The 19,662-nt window shown below is 44.5% G+C and overlaps 2 protein-coding genes across 2 annotated transcripts in view; both read left to right on the forward strand.

Annotated features, from left to right (window-relative positions):
• On the forward strand, positions 1-10,526 carry LOC133271232 (C-terminal-binding protein 2). Its single transcript, XM_061457168.1, has 9 exons — positions 1-255; positions 914-1,068; positions 1,159-1,303; positions 3,624-3,830; positions 4,441-4,655; positions 5,466-5,596; positions 5,744-5,871; positions 6,399-6,519; positions 7,576-10,526. The coding sequence occupies exons 1-9, from the start codon at positions 207-209 to the stop codon at positions 7,745-7,747; spliced, it is 1,323 nt and encodes a 440-aa protein (XP_061313152.1). The 5' UTR covers positions 1-206; the 3' UTR covers positions 7,748-10,526.
• Positions 10,527-12,069: 1,543 nt separating this feature from the next.
• The window catches only part of KDM3B (lysine demethylase 3B), a 56,626-nt gene continuing 49,033 nt past the window's right edge, over positions 12,070-19,662 (forward strand). The window contains exon 1 of the mRNA XM_061457183.1: positions 12,070-12,363. Within this exon, the coding sequence (XP_061313167.1) occupies positions 12,181-12,363 (183 nt within the window). The 5' untranslated portion in view covers positions 12,070-12,180. The remainder of the gene's footprint in view (positions 12,364-19,662) is intronic.

Here is a 19,662-nt window from a genome sequence, read left to right on the forward strand (position 1 = left end):
GCGGACCGGAAGCGGAAGCGAGCGGCGCCCCAACCCGCGGTACCTCTGTGGCGGCTGGGCCGCGCGGCACGGGGCCGCGGCCCGGCTCTTCCGCTTCCTCCTGGGAGCTGGGGTAGGTGCGTCCGCGCTGGTGGCGGGGGCCGGCGGAGGCGAGCGGCGGAGTGTCCCTCCGCGGCGCTGAGCGGTGGCGCGGCCCGGCGCGGCCCATGGACCGGCACAAAGTGAAGCGGCAGCGGCTGGACAGGATTTGTGAAGGTGAGGCGGGGCGGGCGGCCTCCGGCTGCGGAGCGCCGCGTGGGGCCGCGCCCGGCGGCGGGGAGCAGCAACAGCCAGGGCAGAGCGCCCTTGTGCGGCGGGGCCGCGGGCCCGCAGCTGCTCTCCCCGCCGAGCGGCGCTGCGCGGCGGCCGCCTGTCCGGTCCTGCCGCCTGCGGGCACGCTTCCACCCGGCGCTTCCGCAGCACGCTGCCCGCGGCGGGGAACGCCGCGGCTGTCAGGGCCCGTGAGCGTACGGGTTCTTGTGCGCTGTTAAGCAGGAAACAGACTTTGTGTCTTGGCACGCTGGGGAGGGAAGGGGCTAGTTAACGGGCAGTAGGCCTGAAGCGGCTTTGTAACTACTTTTGAGAAGCTAGGATAGGGAGGCGTGTTTCTGAGCAGGCCAATTATCTCATGATTGATAAAACGCGGCTTATTTTTCTTTTTATAGTGGTGGCAGGGGTTTGGGTTTGTTTGGATTTGTTTGGGTTTTTTTCTTCTCTAGCTTAATGTCCCTGTTTGTTTACTGTTTCTTTTGCGTTGACTAATCCCTTCCGAAGTACTACAGAACTCGAACAGAACTAATGACTTGTTGGACTAGCAAATGAGACTCAGAATTCTTGTCTTTCATGTAATCACTCCTGCTGACTTTTTTAATAGGCATACGGCCTCCTATTGTGAATGGCCCAATGCCAACACGGCCACTGGTTGCACTCCTGGATGGACGAGATTGCACTGTGGAGATGCCCATCTTGAAGGATGTTGCTACAGTGGCATTTTGTGATGCTCAGTCAACTCAGGAAATCCATGAAAAGGTGGGCACAAAAATGTGCGAGCATTCAGACATAGAGCTCTGCCTCTTGGGCTAACTGAAGCAGACTGATTTGCCCTGGTTTTTGTTGTAGGTGCTGAATGAGGCAGTAGGAGCTCTGATGTATCACACCATTACCCTTTCTCGTCAGGATCTGGAGAAATTCAAAGCCCTCAGGGTCATTGTGCGCATTGGCAGTGGCTATGACAATGTTGACATCAAATCCGCTGCAGAATTAGGTATGATGACACCATTAGAGCTCTGTTGTGATCAGAACTGAATGGGAACTGGAACACTGCACATGTTTTTCTGTTTTATAGCAGAGTACATTTTAGATTTTCTCTGTAAAAAGATCTGAAGCTGCTTAATATCGTACATTTTTAGGAAGCTGACGATATCGAAGTTAGTAGGTGGCTTGAACAAAAGATTCTTAGTTCAGATTGCTCTGCTATAGGTGTCAGTGTCTCTCCTGTTGTTTGGGATTCAGAAACCTGAGTACAGTGTCCAGGTAACTTTTGGTGAGGCAGCTTTAGGTCGTTTGTGAGAAAAGAATTTGGCAAACTGACATCCAAAAGCAGCCTGCAAATACTGGTACAGGATAAACTCACTGTAAATACTTGATAAGTGAGTTTTCCTGTTACTTTTTTATATGCATGTAGGTTCTGATTCAGCGCTATTACTGATTCCTTTAGAGCCCTATGTATGTGAAGAGTCTGGATCAAGTGACCAAAGCTGCCAGACAGTGAGACTTTCAGACCTTGTAGTCCCCCAGGTGATGTAGGTCATCTAAGTACGCTGTTCCTTCTTATTTTGGGCTTGTGTAAGTGATTTGAAATCTTTCTTAATGTAATGAAGATTAGATTAAGCTTAAATGCATGTAAAATTGATGTAGGTGTTACAAATTCTGGACTGTAAGAGCAGCTGAATTGCAAGTAAAAGAGGAGTGCTTATTTGTCTAGTGCTTGAATTAGGTCTTCTGGTCTGAATGATTCAACTGAAGGCTCAGGAGTTCCTGGCAAGGTCTCTGGTTCTCATCCAGCCATTACGTTTTTGGGCTGAGTTTGGAAACTGCTCTACTCTTGGGCTTTTCCACTTTCCATATCTTTGATTCAAAGCCTTCCCCCACTCTACACTAATTAACTCAAAGAGAAACGAATGGGTAAAATTCTTTCACCGTCAAGACTGCTGCTTGCCAGTTTTGCTTTGGAGAGGTACTATGATGACCTTCAGGCATGGCCAGATTTCCTTTATCATGGACAACTAATGGTTATTTTCCTAGTTACCCAGGCCCTTTAATTCATTCTGAGGTAAGATACTGTTCCTTATGTGTTCTGAGTCTTCAAATCAGAACGAAGGGCTATTGTGTGTGCTTTCATTTCTTACATTTAGGCATAATATTGCATGTAAACACAAATTGGTGTCTAGTTGTGTAAGAGATGAATGCATGTGGCTTGTCTGAAGTTGACTGAGGTGGTAACCAGTGAGATTAAAAGAAGTTAGGTTTCCCTGTCTTCTCCTGTCTCTGAGTAGTCTATGTGGTATTACAGCGCAATTGCAAAGGGTTTCATAGAGATTTCCCTAGTTCTCTTGGGAGAACATAGTCTGAATTTAGTCAAATGTCTCCTCTGTAAGGGGCTTACAAAAGAGTGATGCATTGCTGAATTTTATGTGCCTTCAACCATTGCCTAGATGTTCTGCCTAGTTTTAGGATAGGTGGTAGACTTCTGAGGGGGAGAGTTTCCTTGGTTTGGCAAGTGGTGATGGCTGCATTTTGGAAGAGACCATTTTTAATCTAATTATTTTTATTTCCCAGCTGGATTATTGACTGAAGGACAGCCACAACAGGGAAAGACCAGATTTTGCTACAGTGTTCCATCTTTCCCTTTTCTGACAGTATTTTGTGCTTCCAGGACTTTAACTCAGTTTGCATTTGTAATTTACCCAATAGTCCTAGCCATGGGTTTTATGGCCCCTTGTGGTTGTATGCTATTCTAGAGTGGGAGTGTTACATGTTGCCATTTTTAAGTATAATTTCAAATGGATTTAGAGAGGCTCCTGTGGCTTTTTTCTGTGTTTAATGAATTAGTTACTTATTGTTGCTCCTGGGGAAGCTGATGCTTGCAGTGAGCATCTGGACTGTGAGGCACGGAAGAGCTCAACCATCTGTCTTAATTCTTCTTCAGTCTGCTGGTTAATCTGTTAGGACTCTCTCTGGAATGAGTGCATCTTTTTGGATGGAGATCTTATAAAAGTCAGTTTCTTGCATCACTAGTATGAACCAGTTTTTTTATTTCAGTCTGTTTTGTTGTTTTTTTTTTCTTCTTTTTCTGGTGAGTGTGTCAATGAAATGGACATTTATAAGGAAGGAATGCTATTTCCTTGGGGTTAAAAAGCTGGTGGTCATTTCTGTGTTCTGTGAATGAGCTTCTGAGATGAATCCTGTCTCTTTGCAGTGGTTCTGGAGCACTGAATTATCTTTCAGCACTTATGTCTGAAGAGCTCTATGTTGGTTTAGCATTGTGATGCTAAAAATCTCATATGACCTCTATGGCTTTGTAGGCATTGCAGTTTGCAACATCCCTTCCTCTTCAGTAGAGGAGACTGCTGACTCTACACTCTGCCACATCTTGAACCTCTATCGCCGTGTTACTTGGCTACATCAGGCTATGAGGGAAGGGAATCGAGCCTCAAGTGTAGAACAGATTCGAGAGGTGGCTGGTGGCGCTGTGCGTATCCGTGGGGAGACTTTGGGCATCATTGGACTAGGTAAGTGATGGGAATTGTTAGACTGAAAAGTGAACTGTGAAAGTTTCTGGGAATGTGAGAGTCACAGGCTGAAAACAAGTGACAGTGTTACAGCATTGTGAAATGCACTGACTTGTAAGGAATACCAGTGCCCTGTTCTGTGGTGGTGGATATCTTCAAGAGTTAGGTATATGCCATGGGATTGGGGATTTCTTTTCTATTTTCAAATGGCTAGAAGAATTGGAATATTTAGACAGTTCTTCTTGGTGACTGTTTCCCTGAGTGCTAGGCCCTGTGACAAAGCCACCTGAAAGCTACCAGTTCTTTCCCCAGGTTCGTGTAATCAGATTATTATTGCTTCTGGCTAAGGGTCCAGATTTGTCTGGAAAAACAGAGCTCCTTCTAGGCTAAGCTCTGGCTATGTTGCATGGGGAAGGACTAGAATTAGCCATATGGGATCAGCACTGAATAACCTCCTCTGGATCCCTGTGGCAATCTGAGGGGTTTCCAGGGCTGCGTTACCTTTGGCCCTGACAGTAAAGTCCAGTGTAGGCTCCCAGTCTACCCCAGTATCTTGTCTATAAAGTTTGTTTTACCTTTCCTTGATGATTGTGGGTTTTCTTTTGTGAAGGCCGAGTTGGACAGGCAGTGGCTCTGCGAGCCAAGTCCTTTGGCTTCAACGTGATTTTCTATGATCCCTATCTGCCGGATGGAGTGGAGCGATCCTTGGGTTTACAACGAGTAGGAACCCTGCAGGATCTACTAATGCACAGCGATTGCATCACATTGCACTGCAGCCTGAATGAACATAACCATCACCTCATCAATGACTTCACTATTAAACAGGTGCAGCAGGAGCTTGATTTCCCCCACAGAACACTGTGGAAATGAATGCAAACAGAAACTGCTGCTTTCACAGAGGCTGAGAGCATGTGAATCCTGCTGCCTCTGTCATGTGCCTCCTGCTGCTGCCTCTCAGAGGCTGGGAGTGTGTGGATCCGGGTGCTTGTGCTTTGTGCTGTATAGAATTTCACGTTAGGAGAAGAATAGGATTGGCTCTTCTTGCCCAGTAACTTCACCTATAAAAAATGCTTTAGGTGATTCAATAATTTCAGATTACCTTTAAATTGCATAATTGACTGGCTTTTAGAGCCGGATGTGCTGTGGCTGGGGCTGTGTAAGTTTCTTTACACGGCTCTGCCAAAGCCTCTCTGCCCAAGCCCACTGCAAAATCAGTCTCGGGCTCTGCTCCACTAGTCTATGAATGTTTATCAGTGCTTTCATGTGAGACATCTGGATGCTGTAGTCCAGTTTTGTATGGTTCTGAGTTACCGGCTGGGCTTAAACCGTGACAAGCTGGATACTTGATTCATGTCCTCTTTCTTTTTTAATTTAGTAGGATGAGTATGGAGTGCAGAATTTGAGAGTTCCACTTTTGCCCTTGTGATATTGTTTCTACATTTTTAAAGCAAATTTCTCAAGCATTGCTTGCAGGCATTTCCCTTGTGGTTAGCTTTGCAGTGAGAGCATCCCTAGTTCATTCAGGCCTCATCTAATCACTGCAGGCTCCTGTTCATTTCCAGTAGACTTCAAAGATTCACCTAGCTTTCATGAAAAGCCTCATTCTCAAACCACTTAATATTTTTGTTCTTCCAGATGCGCCAGGGCTGCTTCTTAGTGAACACAGCCCGGGGAGGGCTGGTAGATGAGAAAGCCTTAGCACAAGCCTTGAAAGAGGGGAGAATCAGAGGAACAGCATTGGATGTGCACGAGTCTGAGCCTTTCAGGTAATGTTGCACCTGCATGCCTACTGCTAGCATGCGACTCACCTACACTGGATGGCTCTTGCTTTTTGATATTTGAGTTACGGTGATACCCAAGAGGACAGATGGGTTATCTGTTTTTTTGTTTCCCTCCTCCCCTCTCCCATGCAGCTTTGCTCAGGGTCCCTTAAAAGATGCGCCTAATGTGATCTGCACCCCTCACACTGCCTGGTACAGTGAGCAGGCGTCCATTGAATCCAGAGAAGATGCAGCTAAGGAGATCCGCAGAGCTATTACAGGTAATGAGGAAGACTGTGTGCTCTGCAGCTGGTACTGCAGAGTGTTCTTTTGTTAGTTCACTGCAAGGCTTACACTCCTTGATCTGAAAACTTAGGCTCAGTAACTGGTATCTAAAACTGGAGTGTAAGTTGGTAATTGTCTTGTAACTAATGCTGGAGTGGCATTTTCCCTCCCTGGGAAAACCTTATACCTAGTACATCCTTTGCAATAATTCCTTTGACAGTTATACTGTACACCATTTTTCTGGAGCAGTACATACTGTCTCTTGGGGAAGGTGAGGCTTGGCAATTGCAGTTTGTGGCAGATAATTTCTGTAAGATCACAGAAGTGGGAAGGAAGGATCAATTCCTTGTATTCTCCAGAGACAAGCTGTTCAGAAGAATCTCTCCTGCCCAGTGTTACCCTGTGGAGATAGGTGGAAAAAAACATGTGTGTTTCCTTTTTACTTTCCTTTCTAAATGCTTCAGGGGACTAGCCCTTTCCAATTGAGTCCTGGGTTTTTTCGTAATTCTTGGTACTCTTGTAGGTCACATACCTGATGCTTTGAGGAACTGTGTTAATAAGGAGTACTTGCTGCTAGCAGCTCAGTGGTCCAGTATTGATCCTGCAGCTGTCCACCCAGAACTCAATGGAGCTGCAGCTTACAGGTGAGATGTGTATTTAGGTTGTACAAGTTACCGCTTTCAAGCCTATCTTCCTACTGAAATAGGCCAGCATCCCTCTTTTGGTTTGAGAACCCAAACTTGTAGCTGCAAGCTGTTTCTGTTTCTATATGCTCTGTATATGAACTCTTTCCAGAAACTTAACAGCAGCACTTCTGAAGCTGTACTAGGATCTAACATTTACTTGGTCATATTTAGTTCCAGCTGCATACTGGTTTGTTTTTCCAAATCCTTGCAAGACCTGCCCAAGAGATCTCCTTATATAAGAAAGCCTGTTTGGTACCAGAAAAAGAGGTCTGGATCTTGAAGATTAGAAGTTGTGTGTATCATTAGAGTTGTATAGACAAAGCACACTTCTCAATTCTAGCTCATATATGGAGTATTAAAGAGGCATTGTCTGGTGGATTTGGGCAGTGGCCTAAATAAGAGTATATTTCAGTTTATTTGTCTTACAGACCTGCCAGGTGATTCTGGGCAGGTTGCTTCCCTTCTGTTTTTCTTCCATCTGCAAAGTAAGACATACATTCTCTTCCCTTCTCTGAGACATACAGAGGTTCAAGTATATTTCTGGAGAAAGCATAGGGAGGCAGAATGGGAAGTAATGGAAGAATGGTTCATTAGCAATTCATGACTATTACTGTCCTATTTCTCATCTCACTTGTAGCTGTTTTTATTAGTTCGGTTCCTTACTTTTTCTGTCTTGGAGTCCAGTGAAGGATAACTGGCAGCTTGTGCTCCTCCAGCTGATGGAGAGGGAATTTCTAGCCCTTCAGAGTACCTTCACACAACACCTTATGCTGTTTTCCACTGGAGATAAACTTTGTACCAGTTTTTAAATGCTGAATACATGACCCATCTATGAACGGGTGTCATTAGGATACAACTGCTACTCTTCATCTCTGGAGACTTCTCCTGTGTTCTGTCACAGAGCATTTCTGTTAGAAAGATGGGTTTGTATCCAGCAGGCGCCTGAGGGCATAGCTCCCTAGCCCTTGAATAACTGTTGGGCAAGCTTGTAATTTCTGTTTCTGTTGGTTTTAGGTTTCCTCCAGGAGTAGTGGGAGTAGCCACCCCTGCACTGCCAGAACCGCCAGCAGTGGAAGGGATTGTAGCTCACGGGATCCCTCCTGTTTCCCACGCTGCACCGCGTACCCCTTCCCCAGGAGAGACAAGCAAACTGGATGCAGACAGAGAGATTCCTGCTGACCAATAGCAGCATCTTTCCTTTCATCTCACAGCAGATAAAAGTAGGAAAGCATCTCTTCCTAGGACCTTCTTTAACACCCTACAGAGACTGTTTCCTGTTCACGCAGGACAGGAGAATGCATTTCATTATTGGCAAACTTTAGCTCTTGCCTTTATTTTTAACCCGTTAGTTTTAAACCCTCAATCTTTCCCCTTCCCTGGGGCAGGACAGCAGTGACCTTGCCTCCTCTTGGAAACACTTAGTTTAACAAATGAATTTTCCCATATATCTACCCCGGTTGTCTGTGACAGGGAACTGTCCTTGTGGGGTCAAACACTGAAGTGGAGCTGTCTGATCAGGAGTGGCCCTCAAGGTTCCCAACACCAGACTTCAGTGCACACCTTTCAGTTGTGACTTGTAGCTTAAATTTAATTTGGTTGAACCTCTCAAGTGTAGCCATGGGGAGTACAAAGAAAATACTAGTGAATTGGAGAAGTTGTGACTACTGTCTTTATTATGCCCTTGGTAGAATGCAGCCTAGGCTCAGCTGTGTGTGTTACTTTGCTTGTTTTAATTAAGGTTTCCTGTGAGAACAGGCATTGCTCATTGTTGACCATACAAAGTTCAGTCTATGCAGTACTACGCCTGAGGTTAAAAGTAACAGTCTCAAAGCCAGCCCTGTAAATAATTTGGAAGGGATCAAACTGTCGTCAGATATATTGCAGTGACCACTGTGTTTGTGAGGCTTCAGAGTAGTTCACCCTGGAGTCTGTCTCACTCAGAGAAGAGTTAGAATATCCAGAAGTGGGAAAAACTTGCCCTGGGAGACAGCAGGTAGCAGTAACTTGCAACTGCAGTTGCTTGTTCCTCGCACACAGGTACCTCACAGTCTGACGGTGGTGGTTAGCCACAAGGTATCAAGGTATCTCTTATGTTAGAATTCTAAGCTTTGTGCTACAGTTTGGTTGTGGGTTGTTTTGGTTTTTTTTTCCATAACTGCATCAACTAGAAGTAACATAGCACCGGTTCCTGTGCTGATGGAGAAGGCAGCTTTCACTGGTTGAGCAAATTACGCCAGCTCTCCCACAATACACTGCATCTCCAATAGTGGGCAGGGCAGGACAGTGGTGTTTTGGTTGGGGTTTTTGTTTTTTTTTTCTTTCTTTTTTACATGAGTAAGCTTTGGGATACTAAAGGAGAAAGAACCCTCTTAGCTTGTCACTGGAAGCCAAGGCAGGATTGTTGCTCTCGAGAATTTTCCCATTTTCCAAATAATCAAGTATGAATCACTTCTTTGAGGGGGATGGAGCAAAATGGGTTCCACAGGAGAAGATTATCCTTAATTCCACATCTTCCTTTAATTTTACCTTGTTACACTTTAGCTACAGCCTTTCCATGCACAACATGTAACAACTCACAATTGATTTGTTCATGTTGTGTGGGCCTACTGAAGTCGGTGCTGTGTGGGAGGCATCCCCTCTGTGTGGGTTGGTCTGCCTCCCTGTTGTGTGTCTGTGACTGGAAGCTGAGCAGCTGGGAATAGACTGGAAATAGAGTTTGAGGTGTGGACACAATCCTCTCGTTGGGCTGTTTGGGAAGCTGAGGGAAGCTTTCACAGTCACTAAATTTTCAGGGTTTTGATTTTTTTTTTTTTCCTGGTTTTAAATTTTTCTCCAACTGCCTTCATATAATGTCTTGCTACTGATGCAGTGAAGTGATTAATTCCTTTCCCCTCCAACCGTTCACACCTCACAATTCAAGAAAGGAAAACGAAGAAGTAAACTTCAGGTGTTTTCTTACAGATTTTACACTTTAACTGTTTAGCATTAGTGAGATGATATTAGTTCTCTAGTGCTGAGTGTCTTTTTTGATAAGGTGTTTGTCTTGGTGAAGGTTCTTCACTTCTGTGTTTTCATGGATGATGCTGATTCTACTTAAAATTCATATACCTCCTTGGCAGCTCAGGTTTAGCAGATGAGACTGGGACTGGTGGAAAATAACCAGCAGCACCTTCTTGAGTTCTCTAAGCAATCTAAGTTTTACATGCTAGTAGCTCAGAAAGCTGTTCTGACAGGCAGATGGGGAATAGTTTTCAGGGCCTGAGAGCTCATCCTCTGTGTATTACCACAATCTGTCAGCAACTGCTCTTTCATTAATCGCTGCTGAAAATTCCTGCCCTGCTTAGAGGTTCAGGTCTGAGATTATTCTGTGGTAAGGGGCTTCTAGTTACGAGCTTTGTGACTACAGAGAATCGGAGTACATTGACCGTGTCTCTTCTAGAGCACAATGCAAGATAGATTTATTTTTTTTTTAAAGAGGCAGCAATTTATTTCTTTTTTTCTCTTCTTCTCTTCTTAACTTCAAATTTCTCTATAGACCAATCAACTGAGCAGAGGAAGAGTGGAAAGATCTCATCTAAGGGACACCTGAGTTTCTCAGTTCTCACTTTTGGTGCCTAGACATACTGGTGGCTAGTAATTCCCTAGTGGGAATTGATTGATGTAATATTTCCAGCTATGGGTACTATGGAATTGAAGGTGACAGCACTGATAGTGGCTCTGTTCTAGCCAACACTCTGTAGGCTTGTGCTTGTATATGAAGGCAATTTCCCCCCTGATTAAAGCTGCAGCAGAAAATACTGAGGTAAAAACAAACAGAACCCTTATCATGACCTCAAAGAAGGACAAGGGCTCTCTTTGTGTGTCTAGGATTACTTTGCTTATACAGCATTTGTCCCTCTACCTATAGACTGAATCTGTTATTACCAGACAAAGGTTATTCTGAACAGATAACACACACAGAGAAAGGATTTCCAGTGCTTAGGTACTCTGTGGTCTTCTCCATCCCCCGAGTGCCCGGTCCAGTGTCCATGCTCTCATGTGTGACACTTGGATTTGCAGCTTCCTTCCCAAGCTGTTGCAGGTTAGAGAAGTGGAAGGACTGATGTTTATTTTGTTTGTTTTAATGCCTTCCTTCAGAACTAGTGCAGACCTTTAATCCCAAAGAACAGAAGTCTGCCACGGTGAGGCAGGAGTGTCCTAGCTGCACTAATCTGCTTACAGGAGGTGCTCACACTGTCCTAAGGTACTTTCTGTTTTGTCAAGGTCACTGCTGCTGACCAGCTTTTTTATAGAGGATTCAGAGATTCAGAAATATATTTTTGTAGACAATGACTAAACTGTGAAATATTGAAATAAAGCATGTAAACTAAACCTTCCGGCACTGTCCTCTGTACAGCTGTTTTTCTCACTTCAATTCTCTCCTGCCTTGTTAGAAAATGTTTGATTACTTCTTGGATATATTTTAATAAAGTTCTCTAAAGAACATGACTGCTGTCTATGGAAGGGGTGGCCTTACCTACAGAAAGTCTTTTGAGCTGCCCTTGATGCAGGTCTTAGTATCTTATCTGTGTGACACATCAGGACTAAAATCACACTGTAAAGAGTACAGATGATGAGATGAAATCATGAGATGCACTGTGAGGACAGGTGCATGGTACAAACCGGTATTTGGTGCTACCTTGCCCATTTCCCAGTGAATTTTGCATCCCCCTAACCAGGAATAAACCCAGATAAAATGTTGTCATCTACTTAAAACTGCCTGGTACAATCTCTTTGAATAAACGAAAGTGAAAGAAAGCAACTTGCCTTTGCTGCTGTTAATTCAGTGTCACGTGTGGCACTCCCAGAGCATACCTTGTTCTGGTATGGAAGATAGCATCTGCTCCAGATTCCAGTGTCTGTCAGTGCTATTGTGTCTTCACAGTGCAAGTAGAGAGATGTAAAGTTGTGTGTCATTTCTCTAAGTGTTGGATCCTGAAGGATTCTGTGGTTGCCCAAGTACACCAAAAAGGGTTGGCTTTAGGGCATTGTGCTGTTCTACATAAGAACTGTTCACATGTATCAGCTCACCACGACAGCCACATACCATTAGCAAAATAATTCTGTATCTTAATCGCCTCCTAAATAAACGCCTTTTCAAACTCTGCCTCACCGACAAGCGAAGCCCCGGACCTGTGAGGCACTGCTGTCACTCTGGGCCGGCAGCAGCTCCTCCTGCCAGCCCGCACCTGGAGCTGCCGAGCGGCGTTTTGTCTGCGTTCACCTCCGTAACAACTCCTGGGGTAATTCCGGAGCCTGAGCTCGCCGTTACGAGCGTTCCTGCGCCTGCGGCGGCTCCTCGGGGCCCGGCCCGCCCGGCTCCCTCAGCTGCGCCACTCTTCCGGTTCCCCAGCGCTGCCGCCGCGCCCGGCACCGCCTTCGGAGCGCAAGACCTCGGCGCGCTCCGGGCGGGGTGGCGCGGGGCATTGTGGGACAGAGGAGGGGAGGAGGGAGAAGTGCGGCGCGGTGCATGCCGGGAACGGGGCGGGCGGCGCTCGGAGGCCCAGTGCGGGGCAGGCGCTTGCTCGGTGTCTCGGTGCGGCGGCGACCAACGGCGGAGGAGGCTCCAGCCCGTCGGGGATGGCGGACGCGGCGGCCTCCCCCGTGGGGAAGCGGCTCCTGCTGCTGCTGGCGGCGGGGCCCGGCGAGGGCGAGGCGGTGGGGCCGGAGCCGGGCCCGGGGCCGGGGCCTGCGCTGCCCTCCCGGGCCTGGCGGAGCGGCACGGTGCGGGCCATGAGCGGAGCCGTGCCCCAGGACCTGGCGGTGAGGCCCCGGCGGTGGGGGCGGGGGGTGTTGGGACTGGGACGACGGGCAGCCGCAGGCGGGGCGCTGCGGGTCGGGCCGCCCGCGTGGGCCGCGGCCTCCCGCCGCCGTGCAGGGCTGCGGGCGAGGCGCCGGGGCCGCGGAGCGCCGCCTCTCGTGTGCGGGTCGTGGCAGCGCCGTGCTGGCTCTCCGCGGTCGCCCCGGACTCCCCGCTGGGCCTGCCGGGACGCGCTCCGGGCTGAGGGGCGGCGGGGCCGGTCTGCGGCGGGCGCGGTGGCGGATCGGTCCTGAAGCTGCCGGGACACGGGTCTGCTTGGGGCGGAGCGGACCCAGTGGCTTCGGGTGCGGTGGTTGGAGGTAATCGACGTGTGAAACTCGCGCCTGGGAGGTTTCTGCGTTTTGGTGCTGATCCATCTGTATGTAACTTTTGATCGTTGGAGTTTATTTTTCCTCAGTAAGATGCTGAGTTTTCTCGAGCAGCCCAAGTGATGCTCTTGTTTGAAGGTGTACTTTTGAGTGGGGATCATCAGTTTCATTCTGTCTCAGATTTTGTTTTCAGCTGTAGGAATTCGTGCTTCATATAATGTGTTTAAACAGTCTTTAGCACTTACTTGTTTTGCTTCTAGTTGTCCTGAGTTCAGGACAAGATAACAGCACAAGTATAGCTCAGTGAGATGCATGTGTGGAGATCTTAAAAAGAGCTCTTCAAAAATGCCTGAGCTATGTATCTCTTTGCGTATGCCAATTCTGCAGATATTTGCTGTGATCAATGGTATGCTTCAGAGACCTGGTGGTATGCTGCTGAGAACTGTGGTTGTTAAATAGACCCACGGGGGGGAAGGCATGAAGTTCTGTGTTTGTGAAGAGTCTTGTTAGTTCTCTTTTTGATGACCTTTATTAAACATTTGTTGTTACTACTGTAAGTTCTTTGGGTTTCTTTGCAGAGTTCCAATTTTGAGAAGTTGCCTTGACTTCTGCAGTGATGCTGATTTCTTTGGCCTTGTCTTAGTACTTCAACTGTGCCATCAGTGGGAAGGGGTGTGCTGGATTTAGTTTGGTGAAGCCAGGTGCCCTGGCACCCCGTGTCTGCAGTTGGGAGCTGTGGTGATGCACTCTAGCTGCTCCGTTTTTTTGTTTAAGGAGGGAAAAAAAAACCTCCTTAACATGCAGAAAGGGGGTCTTCAAAGGAAAATGGGGCAAGTGTTTGAGACGAGAAACGTCAAAATGTGTTGTCTCTGTTCTGGAGAGCTACTTTTGTAGCAGACTGCATTTGACAAGTGTATTGTCAGCACTCTTGCATTCTGGAGTAATCCATCCCAAATCTGAGTATGATGTAGGGAATTTTTGGTGTGTTGGTTTTATGCTCTTTTGCTGGAAGAATTGGTGGGGTGTTTTCCTTTTTTTTTTTTTTTTCCTCCAGTGAACCTGTTCAATTAAAGGTAAGAGTTTGTTTCCTTGTCAGTCATTGTTGACCAACCTTTTAGACTACCCTAGCAAGGTAAAAATCAACTAAATAATGTCTCCTACTGCTGCTGTTAAAGGCAGAAAACTGGGGTGGGTGGATGTTGTTAAGACCAGTAGGCATATCTTTAATGCCTTTTGCTGTAAAAGAGATGCTTATGAACAAGCCGTATGTTGAACATACTTTATTTGCAAAGCAAGTAGAAAAGTATATTAAAAATATATAAAAATATATATAAAATATAGGCTTTTGGAAAAGCCAGTAAAATACAGCTCTTCAAAGGAAAAAAGTTCGTTGAATGAGAGCTGACTGCAAAAGTAGTTGATGTACATTCCCTCTGCTTTGCAATACTTTGTAAAGTAAGCACAAAGTGTTTTATACTTAAGTACAAAACACTATAAATTCTTGTTGTGCCAGAAGGTTTTTTCTGATAGCCTTCCTGTGTGTGATAGACATCCACACTGAAAAATTTTCATTCATATGGTGAGCAATGTCTTCTGTGACTCCACTTACACTCTTCTTGGGTTGGGGCTCAACAGGGTCATGAGGGATTCTGTAACCGTTTATACTACTGAAATGCAAGGAATGGGGATGATGTGTGAGTGGATGGAATACCTCTTTGGTTTTAGCTTATGAAAGTATAAGTTTACATGATTTATTAAAAACGCAGTTTTGGCTTTTTTGGCAGTGTCATTGCAGTTAGAGGTAACTCAGTGTGACTTGTAAAATTCTCTAAAAGGGTCTTGGCAGATCTGAAGTGGTTATGAAGTTATAGGTGAGGACTGGAGTGGAGACTCAAGCTGAGGAACATTCCTGGTCTTATGCCATCACTGGTGTCCATGTGTCATGCCCACTGAATAGCGAGGGGCAGGGCAGATGGTGGCTGTGGAGGGGATGGTAGGACTGATCTCAGTAGTGGCTTTATCAGGGCTGACAATGGGATTGGGACTGTTCCCCCAAAATACAGGTAATGGAGAAGGAACAGTAACAACTTTGCAGAGCTGTTCTTATGCAACACAGATTCTGTTTGTACTGGGTACCTTCTCAACTGTGCTGTCTCCTGTCTTTCTGTTAACCAAGACACTCAAAGTCCCTGTCACTTCATTTTTTTCCCCCTTTTCCTTATTTGAGGGTACTTGTTGTAATTTCTTGACACATGGTAGCAATTACAGTACATGGTCAAGAGGTTTAGTTGAACTGCCTTACTCCTGAGGGTTATGGAAGTGCCCACTTTGGATGTTTGCTGTGCATATGTAGTGTTTATGTGGTGCTTCTGATATTCCAGAAGCATCACACTATTGAACACATGCTGTGCTAATCTGCATGTGCAGTAATTTTAATACATATTAAACCTATTGGACTTGTTTGGGGAAGTCTGGGTAGAAATATGGAAGCTCTAGATTGAGAAGGTAAGCTTCTAGGAGAACTGCTGCCTCTAATACAGCCAGTATTAGTAAATGAGTATTTTACTTTCGTGTCAGTGAAAGAGTATCTGTACTGGACAAGGTCAAAGGCCCACCCAATCCACCCTTTTGCCTTGCCTGGTCTTGCACTGGTGAGATGTGGAGATCCCTGTGCATCTGTTGAGGGAATCAAAGTTGTTGAGTGCTGCCAGGTGAGAGTTTTTTGAAATGATGTTTAGCTGTAAAGTCATGCACAGCATGACTGCTCTATATTTGCCAGCAAAGGGATATAAAATAAGTTTTTGCTCATCTGATAGTGGATGCTCTGTAGAGCTCACTGACCTTGGATTGACTTTGGAGGGTTGGCCTCTTCCTCCTTTGCGGTGTTTGTTGCAGCAGAATCAAAGATTTCAGATTCACTGGTTCAGTCTGAGTGAACTATGGTTATTTGGCTTTGAAAATTGCTGCTAAAATAGACTTACTGTTTAAAATCGATATTCAAGGACTCTCTTTCTAGAGTTAACCCATCTTTATATTTAATTGTAATTGCATCTACAAGTTTTATTTATACTGATATAAGTGATAGGAAAAATTGTAGTGTTAAATTCTTAGCAATATTCAGATCCAGCTTTTGCAAGTGAAAGCTGGGAAGTTACTGTGCACTGGCAAAGTCTGCAGGGAGCTCCTTGTGTTTGCATTTGTGGATCAACCTTTCTGCCTTTGAAGAAGTACCAATTACAGGCAGAAGAGATTCAGACATTTCATCAAAATTACTTGTTTTGACCTTTGTGAGTATTGTTTTGTAGTGTTGAAATGTAACAGCCGAAACAAGGAGAAAAGGCTAGGAAACTATGCTTTGGCAAGACCTTAGTTTTTTTTCTCCCATCATTGTCAAAACACAGCAGTTTGGCAGTCTGTTTTCATGGGTGGACACTGTTGACATGGTATGACCAGGGCTTGCATTTTACCAAATGAAATGCCATAAGCTGGGAAAGCAGAAACCATGTTTTATGATCTGATCAGTGAATATATGGTCACCTCATTTAGCTGTATTTTTAGTGATGGATACAGAAAGCAGTAGACTCTGTAAGAGCTGCGCAAATAGAGTAAAATTCAGCAATTGAAAACTAGTACATATAATCATAATGTAGGTGCCTGCCAACACATTTGTTGGTATGTTTTTCTCTAAGGTGTTGTACGTGTTACACTTCAGATAAACCCAAAAGGCTGAATGGTACATTTGTATGGGGTGGTTCAGTATGGTGATGAGGGGTTTGAGCTACAGGTGGGCCCCTGGGAGTCCATTTCATCATTCAAATGGCTGCAGACAGTCAGGTTTCTGTAATATCCATACTGAGATGATTTCTCGGTTTTCAGTGGCAGTATCAGTGGAGCTACTTAGAAGTTTGAAATGCATCGTTTATTGATGCCTCTTGGTGTGACTGCAGGGCACTGCCTGATGCAGGAATTCTGTCGGATATGTGCTAGCAGTTGCATACTCTTTTCTGTCAGGTTTCAAGTGTACTGATTATTTCATAGCAGGTAAAAACACATGGACTTGTTGTATATGGAGAAACTTCTACTTGAAATGCAGGTGATTATGGGAAAGTGGGAGTTTTGTCTTGAGTTATTACTGTGTTAATCTCTGATGGCATTCCATTTCCTAAACACTTTGGATGAAAAGGGGAGGCCAGTGTTCTAATCAAGCAACTGCTTCAAGAAGTCTGTTCTGTAGTTTCAACTTCATAAGATACAAGGCTTGCTTTTTCTTTTCCCCCACGTAGGAAAACAACTTTTTACATATTCCTTAGGCAAGCTCTGTGGGTCTCTGGCCTGCATAAGGGACTGTTAGATTTGAGGCAGGAATGTGTGTAAAAAAATATGATACATTTTATGCCAGTTTTATCAGCGACATTATTAATATCTTGAAATAATAATTCTACTTCTCCAATACTTGCCATTTTAAAACTAATAATTTTCCATCCTGCTTTTATCATTGCTCTTAGATGCTTGTAAATTCCGGATGCCTTCATTTTCAGTGCAGTGCCATTTGGATACTCAAGTTCAGGTTAGATGCAGTACGGAAAAGTCCTTCATATCATACGTAAGCTATGTAGTTAAAACTTTCTTTCACTTTTAACTCCTTCCATTTATTGACATTCTTGTTTTCTGCAGCTCCCTACCTCATTCCTCACCTGAAATTTATTCTGATATTTGGCAAACCACTGGTGTTGTTTGAATAGACTAATAATTACCAGTTTTTTTCCTTCCTTAGTTTCAAATTCAGGTGTTGTATTTGCCAATTATACAAGCACCAATTTTAAATCATTTGAAAGTCTGGCTGTCAAACCTGCAGTTCAAGATGTTGCTTTTTCTTCCTCATCTTTTTCTTGCTGATAATTGGGTTGTAGAATCCTTGGGATTAGGAATAGCTTTCTTTGTTTTCTAGTTGGTTTGTTTTGTGAAACAGCAGATATCATCTCTGCAGGTGCAGAAAGAAACAGTAGTCAAAAAAGATTGTCTTGCTATTATTTCACTGAAGTCGGTTTTTATGATACTTTGATTGGGATGCAGGCAGACATTAGGTAAAGAGGTATTTTAGATGGATTGAGGCCAAACTAGATTGCTGTCGCATTCGTACCTGTGGTAATTAAGGTTGTGGGCTGGCTTTGTGTTGCAGAGGCGTTGACAGGGCTGCTCATAGATGGTTCTGAGCATTGCTCATTTTTGTTACAACAGGAGAGTGGCGGTTGCAGTGTGCTCTAAAATGACTCAAGTGTCACTTGTGCAAAACGGGATAGGCCCTTGCCAAAGATGATGCTTCTTCCCTTGCATGTTGTAGCTTGTGTGTAGATTCCAGCACTGATTTTTAGCTGTGATACTCACATTTGTGATACTCCTTGACATTTTCCTCCATGTGTGTGACCAATGTGAGGGTCGGTAATGATGCTCAAGCTGGGACTGCTCTAATGTTGAAAGAAATGAGATACTGACAGAGTGCTGTGCAAGATTCTCTTGTTTTGGCACATTGTCGTTCTTTTCCTACCTACTTGACCTGACTCATCTAAATACATGTCTTTTTGAGCCACATAAAGAGGTATTGAAGACCAGTATTTTCAGGAATGGTTTTCTCTACTATTTTTGCTAAAATATAGTGTGGTGTTTGTTTTGTTTTGTTTTGTTTTTTTTGGTGGAGTTTTGTTTTGTTTTACATTAATAAACTGGGTCCTGCTTGGAACTGCCTGGGGTTTTAGGATGATTACAGAATTTAGCTATGCTGGTGTTTTGTGTTTGCTCCTGATACCCGCTATAATTCTGTTACTTATTAATCTTGAAATGTTTCTTTTTTGCCCTTTGTTAAACAAAAGTAAAAATACCCAAAGAAAACAGAAAACCCCACAACCCAACAATAAAAAAACAGAACGTGAAACTTTATCATCTTTGTTGTGTCAAATGAGCAATGTAAATAAACTCATATTTTTTTAGATATGCTATATTTCTGTACTTTAAATTTTACTGTAGGGCTTGCTGTATGTTACTGTGGTGTCAGAGCGTTGTTCAGGCTTCAGATGTAATAATCATAATGCCAGGCAAGATATTTAAAATTCTAGGAAGCTCGTTGTTTCAGTAGTTGTTTGAAATGGCTGTACAAATAGTTACTAATGCACTGGCCCCAACAACTTAATTCGGTTTGCCATGTCATACTGTCTTCTGTCACTTTTTGCTCACAGAAGTAGCCACCTTTGAATAACAGTAACAACACATGTTCCCCCCCCTTCTCTCTGTGTTGTCATTCCATTCTCTTATATGAAACCATCATCAATTCTACCAGTGCCATTCCTGACAAGTTTCTGGATCCTCTTTTTTCCTTCTCTGCTAATAGAGGTTTTTACAGTGTCACTGCATAATCTCCTCATTGCTTCTGGTTTTGCAGTTCTCATACAAGCAAATTTTCTTACCCAGATATTTCTAGTTGAATTGTAATCCCAATATTGTCTTATCTCTGTAGTAGACAGATCAAGGGATTCACTGTCTTTTCTGGCAGGCCTTTCATGAAGAATATATTATTAATTTCCCCTTTCAGTCTCATGTTTTCTTGATAAAGCAACCTAATTTGACCACTCCAAAGTTTCAGCTTCTTAGACCTTTAGTCATTCTTGTGTGCTTTCTTCTGCTGCCTCCTGTTGTTCTGACCCAAACTGCTCATAAGTATCTTAGCAGCGAAGCTAAGTAGAGAGACAGTTGCTTCAGGTGTACATAGACATTTATGTACATGTCTGTCCTCTTTTTTAAGCAGGTAGCTGAATGTATACCACCTCATGACCCATTGTACCTGCTTGCTTTTATTTTTCTATAAAACTGATGCTTGTCCTGTCACTGGTAGTTTCTGCCTTTGCTTAGCACCTTGTGCTTATTTGCATGATTGTATTGTGC

This window comes from Pezoporus flaviventris, unplaced genomic scaffold (genome assembly GCF_033815535.1).
Source record: "Pezoporus flaviventris isolate CSIRO_AGI_PZ_B2104156 unplaced genomic scaffold, CSIRO_AGI_Pfla_v1 ptg000023l, whole genome shotgun sequence".
Taxonomy (NCBI): Eukaryota; Metazoa; Chordata; class Aves; order Psittaciformes; family Psittacidae; genus Pezoporus; species Pezoporus flaviventris.

Excerpts from the sequence above, each read along its gene's own strand:
- LOC133271232 (XM_061457168.1), top strand. The coding sequence starts at position 207 with ATGGACCGGCACAAAGTGAAGCGGCAGCGGCTGGACAGGATTTGTGAA. Across the intron at positions 3,831-4,440 it reads TTTGGGCATCATTGGACTAG|GCCGAGTTGGACAGGCAGTG; the intron begins GTAAGTGATGGG and ends TCTTTTGTGAAG. Across the intron at positions 6,520-7,575 it reads AATGGAGCTGCAGCTTACAG|GTTTCCTCCAGGAGTAGTGG; the intron begins GTGAGATGTGTA and ends TGTTGGTTTTAG.